The sequence below is a fragment of the Kogia breviceps genome, chromosome 19 (genome assembly GCF_026419965.1).
Source record: "Kogia breviceps isolate mKogBre1 chromosome 19, mKogBre1 haplotype 1, whole genome shotgun sequence".
Lineage (NCBI taxonomy): Eukaryota > Metazoa > Chordata > Mammalia > Artiodactyla > Physeteridae > Kogia > Kogia breviceps.
In genome coordinates, this window is record NC_081328.1 from 46,445,348 (window position 1) to 46,465,460 (window position 20,113).

A 20,113-nucleotide genomic window follows, 5' to 3' on the forward strand; every position below is an offset into this window, starting at 1 on the left:
GAGTGGGGGGTTCCCTCTCCCGGGCTTAGGGAGGGGACGTGCACCAAGGAGAGACAATCCGGGGGTGGGGCGGGGCAGACAAGAGGAGGCCCGGGACTGGCTGTCCAGGATGGGGTTGTGGGACGTTCAATCGGCTGGAACTTCCTGGACAAGCCCCGACCTTGGATTTTCTGGGCATGAGGGATTGGGGGGGGCGCGTAGTGGTCCGGCGGCCATCGCAGGAGCCCCAGGGCAGAGGGGCCAGGGACTGCTCCTGTGCAGCACTCTGAGAACAGCGAGCCTGCAGACCCTCCGCGCACACCCTTCCCCACCCTGAGCGGCTCCACTGACCCGCGAGCCGCTGGTTACAGACACGATTTAATAGGGGACAGGAGGGCGGTACTCAGTACTCCCAGAGCGCAACCCCGGCCGGCGCGTCTGCGTCTGCGCGCAGCAACCCCGAGGCGCCGCCGCGCAGGTACTTTCCGCTTCGGGCACGGATGGCCAGGCGGCCACGCTCACGGAACTCAAATAGGAAGTCCTCGGCGCGCTCGCCGTCGCTGCACACGCTGCCATGGCTACCGGTGTGCCAGAACCCGCCGCCGCGGCCTGGGGGTTAAGGGGAGCGGGAGTCGGCGGGCGGCTCGCTCCCATCCCCGCGCTCCCCCATCCCCTTCGGCGCCCCCCACCCTCTCCGGGCCCCGGCTCCTCGCGCTCCCCCCACCCACATCCCGCACGCCCGCACCTCGGATCTGGTAGGCGCCATCGCTGAAGCTCAGGTGGAACACGTCGTAGACGGAGCGGTTGGTGTCCAGCTGGTTGGAGCCTCGGCGGTGGCAGACGAAGCCGTCCAGGCCCCGCAGCACGAGGATGGGCCGGTTGATGAGCTTGAGAATAAACTCCTCGTCCTCACCTGATGGTGAGAAAGGGGTTGAGGGGCCTTAACGGGGCTCACCTGGAAGAGCTCCAGGCCCGGACTCACTGCCCAGCTTGTGTGCTTCGATCTGCCACTGCCATTGCCTTATGTGGCCTTAGCCAGGGGCCTGCGACCGTTGAGCCCCCAGTTCCCCAAATGTGCAGCAGTGATCAGGGTGCTCTGGATCTGCTCCCCCACGTCAAGAACAGTGATCTGGACCAGCAAGTAAGACTACTGTCGTGGACAGCAGCAGCTTCACGGGGAGGGAGAAGGGCCAGCCTTCGTGGAGACAGGGTCTCCGAGCTGGCCCTGTTCCCAGGCAGAGGTCCCCGCCCCAGTCTCCCCAGAGAATGAGGGGAGTGCTCACCCACAAAATCGCTGATGGCCGCCAGCTGCCCATTCTTCTTCATGCACACATAGCGCCCATTGCTGGCCTTGAGGGCCACCCGCCGGCCCCGCCACTCCATCTCAAACATGGTGCTTGCAGAACTGGAAGGGGCAGGTCAAGGTTCCCTCAGAGGAGCAGGACGTGGGGGCTCAGGGTCAGGCCTCCCCATCCCACTCAAGTCCAATACCACCCCCTCAGGGGGAGGGACAGGCACTTGCCTTCCACTGATACCCCCACCACCATTAAGAGCTGTCCCTCACCCCAGTGGGCATTCTTCCCTGGCTGGGCTGCTGTGTGGTCCCCGTGGTTGAGATGGAGGTGGTGATGCAGGTGGTAGTGGTAATAGAGATGATGGTGGAGGTGGTGGAGGTGATGATGGTGATGGTGGAGGTGGTGGTGATGGTGATGGTGGAGGTGGAGGTGAAGATGGTCATATAGAGGTGGGGATGGTGCACTCACACTTGTGTGGCTGTGGCATGGATCCCCCCGTGGGTGACCAGGGTCCAGTAGCCCCCGGTGCTGGCATAGAAGGTGCACTTCTTTGTCTCCCGGTCGATTTGCATCAGGAAAGTTTCATGATCCAGTTCTTCATCTTGGTTGGCTGAGACATTGACCCCTGGAGGGAGGAGATGGGAAGCCCCTCACGCCTCGCCCTGGGTGGGGTGGGGAGCAGACGGATGGGGAGGCATGCCCTTGGGGCAGCCCTGAAGTCAGCGGGGCTCTCATCTAGAACCCTCTGGACTCTAGAAGATTGGAGCTCTGCCCCAGGACCGTGTGGGTGCGTCATGGACCGATACACACTGCTCCATAAAGGTACTTGCCCAGCCCCCACCGCAGCCCCAGGAACCAGGCCCTTCCGTGCCGGCAAATCCCCTGCCTCTGCTAATCGTCAGGTAATCTGCTTGCTCCTGCTCTCTCAACCCAGGACTTACACCAGCCTCTATTTATAACTCTCCCCTAAGCCGCTGGATGGACACAGTGGGGTCCCTGTCCTTCCCCAGCCGTGGCTCAGGACACAGCAGGGGCCTGGGGTTTGCTCCTGGGTGCTGAGCAGGGATTGGACCCCTGTCACCTCCCCAGCCCCTCACTCACATGTGCGTGGTCTCCCAAGAGCCCTGAGGGAGGGCAAGGCTACTTGGGGCTCTGCCTGGGGTTCCTGGGAGGGAGACAAAGGGGTCATCCGTGATCAGGGTGGGGGGCAGCGGGCAGGAGGTGGAGCCTCCCCAGTATCTTTCCTTAAGCCACATCCCTGTTCCATCACAACTGGCCGCTCCAAGAGATATGGCAGATCACAGGGGTCCCCTGAGGCTGGGCTCCAGCGGCTCCAGCTAGGGGAGCAGGAGGGAGTGTGGCAGACCCCCATCAGAGCCTGAGGGTCAGGGCCACATCCTGTCCTGCCCTACCCCCAGCAGGTAGAGGCCAGACTGCAGAGGTCAGGACCTGTCACCCTTTATGGCTGTGCCCTCCAAAGCCCCCCAGGCTGGGGTCTGTCTCCCTTCTTACACAGATCATTGCTCAGAGCCAAAGAAGGTGGCCCGGCATTCTCACTGCCAATCCCACCGTCCCATCAGCAATACTGAACAAAGTGAGCATCAGCTCCCCTGGGCCCGCAATCAGTAGTAAAAAAACAGACAGCGGCCCTTGCCCTTCTAGCACCGGTCCATGGGGAGCGGTGGACAAGAATGGTGGTACATCCGGTGCCCATGAATGCTGTGGGTTTTGGTCAGGGACAGCCTCAATGAAGCAGACCTGAGGAGGTGAGGGAGCCATCCCTGCAGGGACTAAGGGGGGAGCGAGGCCAGGGGTCTGAGGCTATGGCTGCACCTCCACCCCCATCTCTGAGGCCAAGCTGTTGGTGTCCCCAGCATTGCCCCCCACACGCCCCTTCCAGACAGGATGCAGCCTAGGGGCTCCATCTCATACAGCCGGCTGCTCCTGGGGCCCCGACCTTGAGGCAGGAGAGGCTCCACAGAGTCCTGGTTGCCCGCAAAGAGTGTGGACCCCACTGTTCCAGGAGGGATTGGTCAAGTGGTGGGTGTCTGAGCAAGAAGGGGTGTCTGAGAGCATTTACAGGAGAACTTTCCTTACTCCTGCGAAGATACAGAAGGGCCAGTGCCCCTCTTTCCTTTGGACTTTGTCCTGTCTGGATGTGAGCCTGGAACAGCAGCAGCCGTCTTGTGACCACAAGGGCACCAGCCTGAGGTCACAGCTGTCCTGGGAGAGAGGTTCCTCAAAGAGGAAAGCGTGGAGGACTTTGGTGATGCCACTGAGCTGGCAATGGTGCCTGCCGGGGATCCCGCCACCCCCCATGCCTCCAGACTTCCGTTTAGGTGAGATAGTCAGTGTCCTTGTGGCTTAAGCCAATTTGCGGCCATTGTTACTTGCAGCAACGAACACTGCCTGCTGGGCGGCCCCACAGCAATGCCGCATCAGTGAGAGCCAGCAGCCGGCATAGCGGAAACAAGCAGAGCCTGGCTGATAGAGGCTGCAAAAGAAAAATATTGGCAGGAGAAGCCAGGGTGGTCACAAACACTCCAGGGGGAAGGAGACGGGTTTGGAGGCTGCCTGACCAGCAAAATGACAGGGACCGAGGCACCACCACTCCACAGAAGCCGCCACTCCAGCTACCTTGGAATCTAGTGGCACCGCTCCCCTCCTCCCAGCACTGAGATGCCACGCTCCACTTCCTTGAATCACTGGTAGCCAAGCCAACATCTGAATATCTCGGGGCCAGGTCCTATGCTCTCAGGCTTATTGTAAGGAAAGCAGGGAGGCGAATGTGCGGTACCTCTGGCCTCTATAGTGGGAGGCAAATCTGGTCCTTTGTGGGGGACATTCCCCATTAAAGGGATGGGGTCAGATGCAGGGTGGTCCAGAGAATGAAACATGGTTTGTACAGCTACCATCCCTCACCACCACCATCACTAGCAGTATCGCTAGCACCGTCTCTATTACCACAGCCGGTCTCACCATCACCACCACCACCACCTCCAGCTTCACCACCATCCCCACTACCACCACCACAAGACTCACTCACAAGCTGAACAAGGACAAATGCTTTGTATCCAGCATCTCCTTTGACTCACAGAGAAAGCTTTTTCACACTGCTGCCCACCTTTTCCTGACCAGCCAAGCATATGGGCCTTGGCCCAGGCCAGAAAGCGGTGTGGCCAGACAGTAGGGCCTGACGTGGGAAGGACCAGGGCTGTCTGTCTTCCCTCACGCCCCAGGACCCGACCACATGCCCCAAGTACTTGGGGGTGTTTGCTGAATGCCGGTCCCTGCTCTGCACTGGCCTTAAAGACCCAGACTACAGGCAGGGGCCCCTAGAGCCGCAGCCGGGCCACCCCTCCAGGTGCTCAGGGCCGGGTCTTTGCCTTCTGGACCAGCTGGTGGCAGTGAGCCGGGTCAGGGTGTGCCCAGCCACTCCTGGGTGCACAGAGCCAGGAGCCCAAGCAGCTTGGGGCCACTCTGGGACCTCACCTTCTTCGAGGGGAAGTAGGAACTGCCCACGTTCACCCCACAGGCATGTGATCACATGTGGAAGGGCCCACCGGTCACATGAAGCAGGTGACCGATGATCCAGGACTTGGGGGGAGCCACGCCACACCTGTTGGGTAGAGACAGTGTCTCCCCACCAAGGAGTCCAGGCCCTGGAGGGGCCGCTTGCATCCCCCTGGACTGGAGGAACCCCAAGACCCCTCCCCACTCCACTCTTGCTGTCTCCTTGCCCTGCCCTTGGTCGCCTCCCAAACCCTTTAAAGTTCAGAAGTGGGGTGATGGAAGGGAAGGGGAGGGGCAGGCAGGGGGCCAGCCCAGTGTGGGCGGGGCCTGCCCTCCTACCCCTCATAGCAACTGGCCTGGGCCTCAACTACCTCCAGCCAGGCGCTGCCCATCCTGCATCCGGTAGCTGTCCAGCGGGCCCAAGGCTCAGCAGGGACCCCATATGTGGCCCACGGCCCACCCACCTACGCTGTGTGCTGCCACATACACGTCCCCACCCATCAGCCGCAGGGCCACTCGCTGCACAAGCCCCGCGCCCTCATTACCTTGCCGCACGGACACGTAGCGGTGGTTGGCGGCCACCAGCACCACCTGCGGGTGACTCTCCTCCAGGTCGAAGAGCTCGTCCTTGCCGGGCCGGGTGTTGCGGCCAGCCCTGAGCGTGCCTGCGGGTCCCACAGGCGCCAGGTAGCGGCCGTCACAGTCCTTGAAGGCCAGCTTGCCCGCCTTGAACTCGAGTGTGTAGCGGGTGCGAGCCTCGGGCTCCCAGACGAGGCGGCCATCGCTGCGCAGGTAGCGGCTGTCACAGGACTTGAGGCAGTACTGCCGGTTCTGGAAGATGAGCGTGACGAGCGCGTCCACGCCCCACGGTGTGTTGCTGTCCGCCGCGATCTCGTCCTCCTGCGGGCACAGGTGCGCGTAGCGCCGCCGGCTGACGCTCAGCAGGTGGGCCTGGGGGTGGATGGCCAGGTGCACGGTCCACAGCTCAGCCGGGGTGATGGCTGTGGCAAAGCAGGACAGCTGGTCCTCAGTGCCGCCGAAGAAGCGGCCGTGCGGCTCCGACTGCAGCACCCAGCGCCCGTCAGGCTGCGGCAGGACCAGGAAGCGGCAGTCGCGGCCCGGCCGCTCCGCCTCGCAGGACACGCGCCCGTCCTCCTCGGCTGACAGGTAACGGCCCAGGTGGCTGCTGCGGAACAGCACAGCTGTGCCCTGGCCTGGGTCTGGCTCCAGCACCCACATCTGCTTCCTCTTGAGGCTGGGCGCCGAGGCGTTGACCTTGAAGCCAAAGCTCTCAGCCGTCAGGTAACGGTCAGCATCGTTGACGAGGCCAAACTGGATCTTCAGCACCTGGTGCAGGCCATTGGTGGGCATCTTCGGGCCTGGCTGAGGTCCCCGAGAGGGGCCTGGGAAGCTCTCTCTGTGTGCTCACGGCCCCCGAGGTCCCCCAGAGGCCTGGCTCGACGGGGTCGGCCCGTGGCCCCTAGGCCCAGCCGGCGTCATGGACCTGCTGCCCGCTCGGATGCTGCCTCTGGCCAGCGGTCACGGGCCCAGGCAGCTCTTACATGGCCAGCGGGCAGCAGAGGGCGGGTGGGAGGGCGGATCAGAGCTGTGCCGGCTTAGGAACAGCAGCAGCCTTTCATTACCCCAGCTTGGATTTCAGCCACTCCTGGACTGCCCAGGGGCCAGAGCCCAGGGCCGGCAGGGCTGGAGAGCGCCACCCGCCGCAGGGCCGACCACCTCCTTGTCCTCGCTGGCAGCTGCCCGGGCCCCAACGTGGGCCCTGTGCCTCGGCCTCTGGCCCCTGCACGTCTTGGCCTCTCTCCTTGCCCCCCACCTCCGGGCCCCCAGACCCACTGCACAGACTCCCCAGCCCAGCCCAGCTCTTTCCCGAGGTAGAGAAAGCCGCCTGGTGGAAAACTTGCATGTGGCCGCAACCCGATCGCAGCCCTCCACCCTCAGCCGCCAGATCCAGTTACTGCTTCTCTGATTCCTGCTGCCAGGAGTGCGGCTAGGCCCCCAACCTGGGCGGCTGCGGCTGAGTCGCGCGCCATCCCCCTCAGTGGCCCCTGGGTCACAGCCTGCAGCCCTGAGTCTGATGCTTCCCGAGGGTGGCCTGTGGCTGGGAAAGTGGCAGGCAGGGCTGTTGGTGCCAGTGAGTGGGGCCAGGTGTCCCCCCACCCCATCCTGACCCGCATGGCACCCAGATCCAAACCAGGTGTGGAGAGGCAACCACTTGGCCGAATTCACACTGGCCAGGGAGCCTGGTTGTGTTGGGCCCTGGGAAAAGGGCCCTTGCTTTGGGCTGAGGTGGCAGCTGTGTGATGGAGAATTACACCCGCCTTGCAGGTTGCACGGTGGGAGGGGACATGGGAGCATGAACGTGGAGCAGACATGATTCCAGGCAGCACAAGGAGGCGGCAGGCTGTCAGACTCGGGGTCACGGGGCCAGGCTCTGACCTGACCCCTGTACCCTGAGCAACTCTCAGGGCCCATAAGGTTGCTCTGTCTTCTATGGGCAAGCTCTGGTGAAGCCAGCCTTGATGGGTGGCCTTGGAGACCCCTGAACTGCCGTTCACATTGCCAGAGCGACTGGCCTGACTGCAGGCTCTTTATGGGCTGGGGCTGGGGATCACATAGGGCGAAGCTTTTCCAGTAGAGGGATGAGGCCAGCAGGCTAGGATAAGCCAGAGCTGGCTACCTCTGACCCGGCATCTCCCAGCCCAGCCTCTGGGGCCGCCCCATTGCACCTCCCTGCGCCCCCGACACTAAACCTGAGGGGGCTGTCTTTGGGGGCTGCAGCGGGCCTGCTCAGCTTTGCCCTGCCTGTCTGTCTCTTGCACCTGCCTCAGGGGCCAGGAGCCAAGTAGTGAAACCAGAGCTGCCTGTCCTGGGCCCAGGCCAGCCTTGGTGTCCTCTTCCTCATCACAGCGTGTGACCCTCAGGCCTCCCTTCTCTGGGGACCAGGACTGGGAGCCACAGGGCACTTCCAGCCACGGCCCCCAGAGTCTTGCCCTTGATGTTCTAGGCATCACTCCTCCATCCCTTTCGAGGCCATATGGGGGGTCCAACAGAATGAAGGGGCCCTGGGCCGGGCATGCATAGGCCCCAGGGAGTGGGTAGGGCAGAGGGGCACATGGGTCAGGAGTCGTTCCTCCATTTTCCAGGTCCCGGACAATGACATCCCCAGGCACGTGTAGATACTGAGGAGGAGACCAGGAGACTCGACCCCTTGCTTAGGGGGTTCAGGGAGGTAGGCCTGCACACAAATCCCCACGACAATGTAGTGCACGTCGCAGGTCAGCTGCGCGAGAGGTTGGTCTTGGCTCTCCCTGGGGGCTAGTGTTGTCCACCTCTGCGACCCACACATGTTTATGGGGCATTGACTGTGTGCCTGGCTAGGCTGCGTGCCAGGTATCCCATGGTAGGGAGATGCAATCTGGGGTTGCACCCCCCTCCCCAGAGATGATGCCCACAAAATATCCCCCCAAGTTCCTATGGGACTGAGTTGCCCAGGCCTTGATGCCAGGGAAATGTCCTGGTTTGGAGGTACAAGCCATGATGCTGTCCACACTTCAGGTCACATGTGTATGGGTGTGGGGGGTGGGCTGAGGGGCAGCTGTGCCCACGGCCACCTCCAGGCACGGGCACTGGTCTCTCCTCTGCACCCCCAAGTCCCAGTCAGGCTGCAAAGGAGCTGGCCTGTTCCGATTAGCATGACGGCCTCGTTAGCGCTGACTGGTGCTGGCAGGGTGCTCGTGGGCATCACATGCCCCACGGGAGGAAGCCCAGCCGCCAGGCGCTAAGTGGGCCTGGCTCCAGGCAGCTTCTCAGCAGCAGAGCCAGAAAGAAGGGCCTGTGGCCTCTCAATTCTAGGGCCCCACAGCCACAGGTGGGGGTGGGGTGGGGCTCCCTGGCACTAACCCAGGGGTGCGAGCCATGGCCTGGCCTTTCAGGCCCCAGGGGGACTCTGAGAGGTGGGCCTTCCAGCCCAGGCTTCCTTGGAGGGAGGTAGTTTGCACAGATGGTCCCCCCTCCCTCCCTCCCCCTCAGGATCTCAGGCCCTCGTCCAGCTGCCTGCTAGGGTCATGGTTCCTTTCTGGATCCCCCAAAAGATTCTGGCACACAGTAGGTACTTAATAAGTGCCTGTGAATGTTTGATGTGGGGTTCTTATGTGATGGGCTGAGCCTCTGCTGATAGATGGGGTGGTGTGCCTGGGAGTCTGGGCCCCGTGCGTGTGTGTGTGTGTTTAAGTGCACACAGACAGGAACTGTGCCGAGTGAGCCATGGCCACCTGCTGGGTCAGCCCCAGTCTGGAGAGGCTGCTCTGGATCCCAGCTTCAGAGACCACTCATATCTGCCCAGCAGGGCAACCAGGCTGTGCACAGCATAAGGGAATCTCTTTCAGGGGCACCCCTCACACCCCAGATGTACACTCCTTACGAGAGCCTGTGGTGGGCTGGGTGTTGCAGCCCCGCGGCAGCACCCTTCTCACAGAACCCCATGCCCCTGCCAGAACTTGTCCACACAGCCACCCACTTGGGGCACACGAACGTGCCCACGACTGCCCTGTCCAGCCTACACTCTGGGGCATCCAAAGTCCCTGCCACTCTGGGACCCCCATTCACCTGCCCCTGCTCACTTCTGAACCTGACACAGTCCCTTCCCAGGGGTGAGGGCACAAACCCAGTGTGTCCGCACCACCCTGGGCTGCCATCTGCAACCTGGACCAGGCCTGGGCACAGACGTCAGGCCACCTGACACACCAACTTTTTTTTTTAAATTTTATTTATTTTTGGCTGCATTGGGTCTTCGCTGCTGCGCACAGGCTTTCTCTAGTTGGCAGCGAGCGGGGGCTACTCTTCATTGCGGTGCGTGGGCTTCTTGTTGTGGTGGCTTCTCTGGCTGTGGAGCACAGGCTCTAGACGTGCGGGCTTCAGTAGTTGTGGCACATGGGCTCAGTAGTTGTGGCTCGCGGGCTCTAGAGCGCAGGCTCAGTAGTTGTGGCACAAGGGCTAGTTGCTCTGCGGTATGTGGGATCTTCCTGGACCAGGGCTTGAACCCGTGTCCCTTGCATTGGCAGGCGGATTCTTAACCACTGCGCCACCAGGGAAGTCCTGACACACCGACTTTAATATGTTTGACTTGAGGAGAACACCTTTTCCTAAGGTGAGGGGCACCTCTGGTTCCCTACTTCAGGGAGTCGCCATCTGCAGATGATGGACCCTTATGGCCACAGCTGGGCCCAGAAGGCAGGGGTGGCCTCAGCTGTCAGAAGGCTCCAGCAGAAATGCTGGGGCCAATCCTCAGCTTCTTGCCCTCTTAGTGTCCAGCTAGGGCCAAGAGCAGAGGGCCTTAAAGCCCCCCAGGCCCCTGGCATCCACCCTGGAGCTCTCAGGAAACTGTTCCTTTCCTGGGGTGCTGGGGGATGGGCAGCCTTGGCCATTTGGAGGGTCCCCCTCCCATTCCACCCAGCCAGGCCCCTCTGGCGCTACCAGGGAAAGCACACCCACCTCTGCATGTCTAGACAGCCAGCCCTAGATGCTAGAGCCCAGCCTGGGCTCCTGCCAGCACACTACCTGCTGCCATGGTGACCAGCGCGTGCACCAGGCTCAGTGCCCGGGCAACACTGATGCTGGTGGTGTGAGTTGGCACAGGTGCTGTGTGTGTGCAGGCTGGGGGAAGGGGCCCTCCCCACCTCAGCTGGCCTGGAGCCTGGAAACTGGGAAATGGCCCAGGATGGAGGCCAGGACAGCCTCACCGGCTGAGGGACCTCCACAGCCACACCTTTCCCAGACTGAAGTCTTGGCCCCCTGAGCTGAGCAGACAGACAGAGCCATCTCGCAGGGCAGTGAGTCTCTGGGAATTACTCCTCACAGAGGAAATCCCCGGCGCCCCACCCCACTTTCCAGAGCCTGCGCCTCAGCCCCAGGCCCTGACCAGCTGCTGCTCTGGTTGGCATTCCCGTCCCAGCCCATCCCGGGTACTCTGCCCCCACCATGGCCAGGCCTCTGCCATACCCCTTTGACCCTCTGTCCCCAGACTTCTTGGCCCCTCAAGGAGGTGAGGGCCACTCTGCTGGTCCAGGTGCTGCTGTGCACATCCTGAGGCCCTGATTTCTTCACTCCTGGGCCCATCACCTTCTCCTGGGGTCCAGCTTGGCAGGCATCCAGGGCCCAGCCTCCTGCATTGTTCCTGAAACAGGCCCACAGCTTGGTGTCCTCATGATTTTTTCATGGCAGAGCTCTCCGCTGCCCCACAGTTCCACTTACATGGGCGGGCGGGGGCCTAGGTTGGTTTACTGGAGGCCTGCAGGCGGTTTAGGGTGACAGTTCCCCTCAGCAGGGCAGAAGGGAGGGGGCTCGCGCATCTCAGACTGCGCTGTGTGTGCAAACACTGGGGGTGCCCAGCCTGTGCCTCCCACTTGCTCCATGTGAAAATCCACACCCACCACCATCTCTCAAGACCCCTCCCTTCCCCCTCCCACCCTATACCCCCCTCAAGACCCTTGTCTTCACACACACGCACCCAGATACACACTGTCTTGGCAAAGCAGCTCCTTGAAAACCTCTCCTGCCTGGTCCCCCCGCCCCGCTCCAAGCAGAGAGCTGCTGGCTGGGCTGGGGAGGCCCTCACTTAGGGCTTTCAGGGTACAAAGCTGGTGCAGTCTCCTGGCTTTTGTCTCTTGTAAAACCATAAGGTCAGGGGGCGGGGAGAGGGGGAGATGAGGGCTATATCCAGCAGGAGAGGGGAGGGAGAGACCAGAGGCCTCTGGAACCCAGCGAGGCCGAAAGTTCCCGAAGGGACCACAAGGACAGGATTGAGGGCATCTCAGCAAGCTCAGATGTCCCATGACCACTGGGCAATCTTCCAGCACCCAAACCTTAGGACCTTTGCACATTCCTGGGACAAGAGAGGAACACTTGCAATATCTGAGAGTGAGCCCCGGCTGCATGGGGCTGAGTGAGGACCAGGTCAACTTCATCAAAATATGGATATTTACTGCCCACCTGGGCTTGCAGACACACAGGTACCCAAGGTGTGTCAATGCCTGGCATGGACAATCAGGAGCTCACAACTCCGCAGGTGACCATGGCAGCCTCTGCCCAGCCCCTGTCTATGTGCACCTTCACACACATGCCCAGACATACATGTACACAGACACACAGACACACACACAGAGACACCCGTGCACAATGCCAAATCTACCTGCAGAGGCTCAGCTCATCGTGAAAGAACCAGACTCCTCATGTCAAATAATCACAGGCACTTATTAAGTACCTACTGTGTGCCAGAAATCTTGCTGGGGATCCAAAAAGGAATCAACTCCATCTCTGACTTCTGGGCCAAAACAGAAATGGACCATTGCCTTCTACAGTCAAACAGGCTCTGCACATGGTCACCTATCTTTGTCAAATGGCTCCCATGGGGACAGTGTCATGCCACTTAGCTCCAGGCATTAGTGCTGGTCTGCTTCTAATAAAAATCTTCTCACCTATAGGTGATGCTATAAATGGTGCAGAGAACAGGAGAGAGGCCCTGGGGATTAAGTATGTCATAGGTTAGGACAACTAAATGCAATACAGACCCTGGATTAGGTCAGGGAAAAATGCTATGTAGGACATTATTGGGACAACTGTCATCACTGAAATTTAGATGAACTGTGCCATATTGATGTGAAATTGCCTGATTTTGGTTGCTGTACTGTGGTTATATAAGACAATGTCCCTGTTCTTTGGAAAAAGACACTGAAATATTAAGGAGTGAGGGGCAGGATATCTGAGACTGACTCCCAAATGGTTTAGAAATGAAAAGGGAAAGATAAAAAGAAAATAAGGCAAGTGTGACAAATGGTAAAAATTTATTAAGTTTTTAATAAATTCTCAAAAAAATTTAAAAAGGCAAGTGTGACAAATGGTAAAATAAGGCAAATGGTAAAAATTTATTAAGTTTTTATTAAGTTCTCAAAAAAATTTAAAAACCATAAAAACTAGAATTTAAAATCCCACTGCAGGGTCAGAAGAAGTCAAATATTCCAGGAAGTTACAAAAGATAAATAGAAGAAAAAATAAGACTATTAAAGGATTCAACTAGGAGATATGACCAGCCAATTAATAGAGATTCCCAAACAAAAGAACAGAAAAAAAATAAAACAGGAGAGAGGGAAATTATGAAAAAAATAACACAAGAAAATTCCCAAGAACTGAAGGACATTGAGGGCCTGGGGCCTAGAAGTGACCAAGACAAGAATGAGGTCTTCAGCACGGGTACCCCAGAAATCTCAGATAGGCTGGAAAAAAGGGAAAAGCCCAAACGCTTGTGCAGAAACACAGAAAACCATGGACGCTGGATCGGGACTCAAATGACAACCATTTCCCAAAAGCAACAGTAGGAAGAGTCAGGGAGTCAAGCCTTCAAAGTCTGAGGGAACATGGGACTTCCCTGGTGGTCCCATGGTTAAGACTCATTGTTTCCACTGCAGGGGGGCACAGGTTTATTCCCTGGTCAGGGAACTAAGATCCTGCATGCTGCACGGTGAGGCCACACACACAAAAAAAATTCTGAGGGAACATTATCATCTCGAAACTCCCTCCCTTGTTCCCAGGTAGGTAAAACACAGGCACCTGCAGATATGCAAACTCAACTCCTACTTACAGGCCCCAGGCCTGTCCCTTCCCAGCTGGGTGGCTCCCCGCCCCCCCCAGCCCCCCCACCCCATGTTCAGTCTTTGCCCGGGCAAAGTGGGGAAGAGAATGTTGTGAGCAGGAGTGGGTCTGGGAGTCTGCTCAGCACTGCTGACCTTGGCTGTGGCTCCTTTGGGTCAGGGCTGCTCCTGGGGGCTGGCTCCCTGAGACAACTCACTCACACAGGCCCTGGTAGACACACAGGTAGGGCTGACTCACCTGTCACCCAGGAAGGTAGAGGTACAGCTCTGGCCACCAGCCCATGGGCATCCTCTGTCCTTCCCCAGGAATGACCTAACCCCAACCTGGCTCTCTCTGCCCCCGACCCATCCACCTTCAGGGTGTTCCGTGTCTCTCTGCTGCCCTGGTGTGGCAATCCAGGTCCCCCAGAGGCTGCATCCCTGCCGGCCCCCTCTCCCACCTTCCCGGGGCTAGCCCAGTCCCGAATGACCTAGCCCCACAGCTCACAGCCCTTGGGCAGCCCCTGGAGAAGTGGAATGAACTCACACCCCTTTGTCCCCCAACCTCCGCCTCCCCACAGCCAGCAGGGTGTGTATAGTTGGGGGAGGGGGCTCACAGTCCCACCCCCTCCAATCCTGCTGTGTGACCTGGAACCAACCTCAACCTCTCTGAGCCTCCCTCTCCTCTCTGAATTGGTTATCTATGGCCATCTGCCCAGGTGGCCTAGCTGCTGAAATAACCCAGTGTGTCCAATGAGCAGACAGCATGGCAGCTGGCATCTAAACCCTCCCAGGGAACCAGCTGTGTATTCTACAAACACACTCAGGTCCAGGGTCTGCCCTAGCTTTGAGGTCCCTCTGTGGGTGCTGTCTGCTCCCTGAACAGAAGGTACAGGGACATAGGGGTGGGCTGGCCCTGCCTGGCTGAGTGGAGGCCCTGGTCCTACCCTCTTCCGTTGCCCTGGGTGCTGGCTGACCCCAATCCCACCTTGTCACCCTGTGTCAGCACCGGCTGAGGTCACCGGCCACTCCCAAGCCGCTCCCTGTCACCCTCGGGCGGCAGTGACTCAGGGGCCACTGGCAGCATCCTCCCCAGCCCGAGTCAATGGCCGCGGGGGGTCGTCCGGGCTCTGGGGACGGCCGGGGTAGTTGGGATGGGGCGGCAGGTGCGGCCCCGACTCCTCTCCCGGCCCGGGACGCTTAGCCGCGATAGCGGGACCCACCTGGCGGCCCACCTGGGAATGACAGCAGCCTGCTTCAGAGCTGGGCGCTCGGGGCCGCCGCAGCCGGCCAGAGCGCCATCTCCTGGCCCCGGCCGCCGAGCTCTCCCCGCGTAGGAGATGACCCCGCACCCACCCCGTGCCTGACCGCGAGAGGTCCGTCCTGAGTGTGGGCCCTGCGCACATCTCCCCCGTCCGCAGGGCCCCGGGTGCCGTGCCCTGCCCGCAAACCGCCGGGGCAGAGGAGATGCGGCTTGTGCGGTGCAGGAGAGGGGGCTCTGACCCCAGGTCTGAAACCAGCTGACGGAGGGGGCGCAGAATGGCCGCGGGTGGCAGGGAGCCCCAGGCCTCCGGCCCTGGTTGGCACTGCTTCGGTGGCAGCCTGTTCCACACTCCCTCGGCCGCCCGCTGGACCTAGTCTCTCCCGGGACTCCCGCGCTGACACCAAAGGGCTCAGAGAAAGCTGGTGCTGAGGTCAGGCCCCGGAGGTGGAGGCGGGCCTGGGCGCAGGAAGGTACATGCTAGGACTCTTGGCCCGGGAACCGCCCCAGGACCAAATTAGGACACGCAGCCCTGGGCCCAGGGCGAGTGTGAGCTCCCGGAGCCCTGCCCCCAGCCCGCTAGGGCTGTGCGTCCCAAACCGGCTGGAGCAGGCGGGGCTGAGAGCAGCAGGGCCCGCCCCCTGGGCGCCGCTTCCCTGGGAAGTCCGAAACCGGGAAGGAGAGAGCCGGGAAGACCTGGGTGACCGGTGCGGAGCCGGGGTTCGACCTCAGCCATGACCTCACCTCCCTCCACTCTGGCCACTCCATCTGCAGCCTTTGGAGCAGTGGCAGGGAGGACAGAGAACCCAGAGCAGCGGTCTCCTGCCTGTGTCTTACCCTGATCCACCTCCCGGTCTTCCGTATGGCGCCAGATGTCCAAGGGGTGGGGACACCTGTCGCGGCAGCCCTGACCTTGTCCAGCTCAAGAGAGTTTGGCTGGCCGGGCGAGCTCCCCGCAGCACCGTGCCAGAGCGGGAAGTGCAGGAGGGGTGCCCCACCCTTGTCCCCTGCAGCCCCCGTGAGCCTACCAGCTTGGGGGCTGGGAGAGGGTCCCTGAGGGCAGTCAGGCCTCTGCTCCCTTCCCCCTCAGCTCCAGAGCCATATCCTCTCTTTGAATATTGGAGTCAGGGTTGGGGGAACAGCTCAGCAGCTCCCCTGTCCCCCCTCTGACTCTCAGGGAAGGCCCTTCCCTCTTTCAGGGCTGGAGCCCTACTCTCTCCATTCCTTCTGCCTACATTCCTGCTTCCTTCCCCTGTATAGGTACCAGGGGACACCAGCTTCACCTTGTGTCCAGAGAACCTACACTCTGGGGCAGAGGGCAGGGACAAACCGAATAACCAACATTCAGGTGGGAGGTGGGGACTTGCCCCAAGGCCCGGGGATGACCTGGAGGCCTGCAGGGAGGAGGCGGCCAACAGGAAAAACTTTCTGGGCAGGTGCTGGTCTTAGGCTGGAGGGCAGTGAGTGAGAGGTATAGTAGGTGAAAGGGTGGAGGGTCAGGCAGAGCTTGCCATGAAAGCCTCCAGCAACAGAGTAAGGGGCTCAGGTTCTGTCTTGAGGCAGTGGGTGTTGTCTTGAGGCAGTGGGTGGTATGGGGAGCAGGGTGATGTGATTTGTAATATTAATTGTGGGGAAGCAGGAGGCTGGCAGCTGGACTGGACACAGGTCAGGGGTGTGCAGAGTGTGCCATGGTCTGGTGGGCACCCTGGTTTCTGACTTTTTTTTTTGGCCACACAGTGGGCCATGCGGGATCTTAGTTCCCCGACCAGGGATGAAACCCATGCCCCCTGCATTGGGAGTATGAAGCCTTAACCACTGGACTGCCAGGGAAGTCCCTGGTTTCTGGCTTTAGCCACATGCTGAGGTAGAACTGTCATGAAGCAGCTGGAGGCCTGGCCTCCTGGGTTTAATCCTTGGTTCCCCTTTGCAATCTGTGGACACAGCTCACCAAGAGTAAGAACTATGCAGAAGTGAAAAGTGGTGACCTCCGGGACCACTGTGCCAGGTCCAGCAGCCTGCTCAGTGGTGTAGGCAGCGCTGTCACTGTCCCCCAAGGCCCAGTGGAACAGGCCTGGGGGTGTGCCCTTGGAAGCAGAGTAAGGAGGCCGCTGCTCCTGGTAATCTCAGGTCTGACACACAGAGGCGCTGAGTGAGTACAGCTTAATCATCATCGAAAACTGAATGCCTGGGGACACTGAGGTCAGAGGTCTGGAAAACCTCAGTGGTGAGGCTTGGGGAAAGTTCACTGGGCCACCCAATGGTCTCCTGTCCCCAGACCTATCATCCAGTGCAGGAGGGGTACCAGCCTCAGAGCCTCTGGTGGGCCACACACCCCTCACATCATTGGCCCATCTTCTTTACAGAAGTTGAGGCTCAGAACTCAGGTCCTGACTCCCAACCCAGTGTCCTTCCAAAGGCATCCTTGGTTCCTGCTGCACCACAGTGGGGAGATAGGAAACTCGAATGATCTCCAGTGGGGCCTATCTTCAAAATGCCTGGAGCCCTCCACTGCCGGAGCAGTGAAGCCTTGGCCTGGGTGTCTCTGTGTACCTGACACCCCAACCACATGTGTGGGGGGGTGCACACTGCGAGCCTCAGTTTCCCTGCCTTATGCAGTGAGGACTGGATGACACACGAAGAGGCCTGGCCCAGTGCATCCTGGCACGGAACAAATGGCAGGGTTGAGCACAGAGCACCTGACAACTCACCAATGCCTAAGTGCCCGAGCAGCTGGCCGCCAGAGAGGCTCCGCAGGGCGTGCGGCTGGAGCCCTGGCCTCCAAGGTGCCTTGGGATATATGAACTTTCCATGACTGTCTGTAAAGTGCCAGCAGGAGAACAAGCCCCACTGGACACTTAGACCAGAGACAGAAATGTGTGGCCCTCTGTTCATTGGCCTGAAACTCAGAGGCAGGCTGGCCAAGCCAGCAATAAGCTGACCTTGCCTACCAGGGCAGCCTGGGGACCCTTCTTCCAAGCAGACAGAGCCACTCCAGAGGCTGCCCCTGCCCCAGTGGGAGCCAGCCCAGTGACCTGGAGAAGGCTTTAGGTGGCAGAACACTCATCTAAGAGCATTTGATCCACAAGCCTGAGAGAATAGGACAGTGAGCTGAGGGTAGGGAAACTTTGGTTTTCCTTGGCTTTTTTGTTTTGGCTGCACCACTCGGCTCGTGGAAATTCCCTTACCAGGGATTGAACCCACACCCCCTGCAGTGGAAGTGCGGAGTCTTAACCACTGGACCACCAGGGAAGTCCTCCTTGGCATTTTTTAAATGAAGTTTTTATTATGAGATAATTTTAGATTTACACAAATGTCGCAAAGACAGTATTAGCATTTCTGCAGACTCTCTACCCAGTTTTCCCTAGTGTTAACATCTTACACAGTCATGGTACAATTGTACTGAGAGACTGACTTTGGTACTTCATTAATTAAACTCCAGACTTTATTTGGATTTCACCAGTTCTTCCACTACTGTCTTCTTTTGTGTTCTAGGATCCAACCCGGATCCCCCCACGTTGTATTTGGAGGGAGGGGAAGGAAAGACATTCCTGGCAGAGGGAAAGGCCCGAAGGGGGACTCATTACCAAGTTCCCTACCCTGTCTGCCTGGCAAGTAACTGGCTAGTTGGGAGGTGGAGAGAGGCAGGAGGCAGGGGTGGGGTGATGGGCTGGGGGTCAGGCTACCAGGTGCAGAGGTGACCTGGATCCTGGGAAGCATCCCTGGAGGCTGGAGCAAGGAGACGAGAGGCTGGTGTGGGTGTCAGAGGGAGGGACAAGGGAAGGACCCTGAGCTGGGGTTGCCTGGCAGTGTCCAGGGCTGGGGAGGCCAGGGGCTAAGTCTCAGCTACCCCAGACTTCCTTGCAAGGTGATGCCACCTCCCTGCGCCACTGTCTTCTCAGCCGTTAAATGGATGGAAGATGAAACGAGATGCAGCAAGGTCACAATAAATGCACCAAACCAGCACTGGGCTAAAAAACTCACATCATTTCTCTGAGCCCCAAGTCTCCATCCTCAAGATGGGAAGGACACACCCACTTCTGGGCAGAAGTGCAGCTGCTGACTCTCTCCCTCCTCCCAGAGGCTCCCTGCTCACCCAAGCCAGGGGCTGCCACATCCGTGTGGTCCCCTCCCAAGGGGCTCCAGGGCCTCTCCAGCTTCAGGAGGGGTGGGGGCAGCCGTGCTCTTCCATGAGCACAGCCCTGAGATGACCTTGGGCGAGGCCTCGCACTGCCCGATTGCAAAACAGAAAAATCTCAGCGCAGAATGCAGCGTTCCCCAACCCCCTGTGCGGGGCTTGGAGGTCTCGCTCTATCTGGGGCCCGGTCCCTGGACCCACGGCGTCCACTTACTCCTGGTTCTGGATGGTGCTTCCCAGGAGGGTCGTCGCCCCCTGCCCCCCGCCCCCGCCAAGCCTCCAGCTCCGCTTCCCCCCGCCCGGACCACGTGACCTCTGGGCCCGCGCGCACCCCCACCCTGCCCTCTCGCGGCCGGGCGTGACGCGACGCACCGGGGGTCTCCCGGACCCTCGGAGGCCCGCGGTGAGGGTGGGAGAGGCTGCCGGTCCCCTCCCCGCCCCGCCTCCTCGAAGGCGCCGGGGCCGCCCCGCCCCCCCGCCACCGCCCCTTTGTTCCGCCGGCCAATCCGCGGCCTCCTTGACTAAATAAGGCTAGGAGCGCGCCCGGCGCCCCCAGTCCATTACTTCCGCCCCCCGCCCGGCCGGTGACTCAGGGCCGGCGGCGGGCGGGGACTGGGCTGCCCAGGCTGCGGCTTCCCAGGCGGCGGGCGGGGCTCTGTCGGCGCCGAAATGGCCAAATATGGCCGCGCCGCGCGCCACCGCCCCGCACCCGCACACCTGCGGCCGCACCTTGACCCCCGCCCCACCGCACCGGGTGACACAGCCGCGGAACTGGAAGCTGCTCCCCCACCCCAGCCAGCGCCAGGCCGGCTGATAGCGCCCCTTCCCTTCCCCCGCAGCCCGGCGGCCTACTGAAGGGGGAAGACCCAGAAATCTCGGGGCTCCCAGGCCCCGCCCCACTTCCCCCCACAGCCCTTCAGTCGTGCACCCTGCGGACTGCAAGGTGGGAAAGAAGGAAGGAGGAACGGGGACAGAGGTCCAACGGCCTCTGCCCCCTCCCTATCTGTCCCACGAAGCAGCCCGGGCACACCAGACAAAGGAGTGCCAGAGGGAACTGGAGTCCGAGGAGGGGAGGCCCCGCAGTCGAGGGAGCCTGAGTGGAATGCGGGGTGGGCAGACACAGGACGCGACGCCTTGGACACTTCCCACTTCCCGTGTGTGACATCTTGGGACCCCCAAGTGTTGCAATCTTCTTTGCACACTGACGCCCCCACCTGGGGGTTGAAGGCCGGTGGTTGTGCCCAGGAGCGCCTGTAAGGGTGGGTTTTCCGGAGGCCCAGCCCCAGGT

General features: G+C 60.5%; 1 protein-coding gene across 1 annotated transcript; it reads right to left on the reverse strand.

Moving 5' to 3' along the window:
* Positions 1–346: 346 nt before the first annotated feature.
* On the reverse strand, positions 347–6,320 carry FSCN2 (fascin actin-bundling protein 2, retinal). The gene is made up of 5 exons (XM_059047620.2): positions 5,333–6,320; positions 1,743–1,899; positions 1,263–1,384; positions 725–892; positions 347–588 (listed from the first exon to the last, which is right to left on the reverse strand). The coding sequence occupies exons 1-5, from the start codon at positions 6,156–6,158 to the stop codon at positions 383–385; spliced, it is 1,479 nt and encodes a 492-aa protein (XP_058903603.1). The 5' UTR covers positions 6,159–6,320; the 3' UTR covers positions 347–382.
* Between the last annotated feature and the right edge of the window lie 13,793 nt (positions 6,321–20,113).

What these genes read in the sequence shown, in the direction of transcription:
- FSCN2 (XM_059047620.2), bottom strand. Translation starts at nt 6,158, where the DNA reads ATGCCCACCAATGGCCTGCACCAGGTGCTGAAGATCCAGTTTGGCCTC. An exon ending in CTACGTGTCCGTGCGGCAAG is followed by an intron (nt 1,900 to 5,332) that starts GTAATGAGGGCG and finishes TCCTCCCTCCAG; the next exon opens with GGGTCAATGTCTCAGCCAAC. An exon ending in GGCCATCAGCGATTTTGTGG is followed by an intron (nt 893 to 1,262) that starts GTGAGCACTCCC and finishes TCTCACCATCAG; the next exon opens with GTGAGGACGAGGAGTTTATT.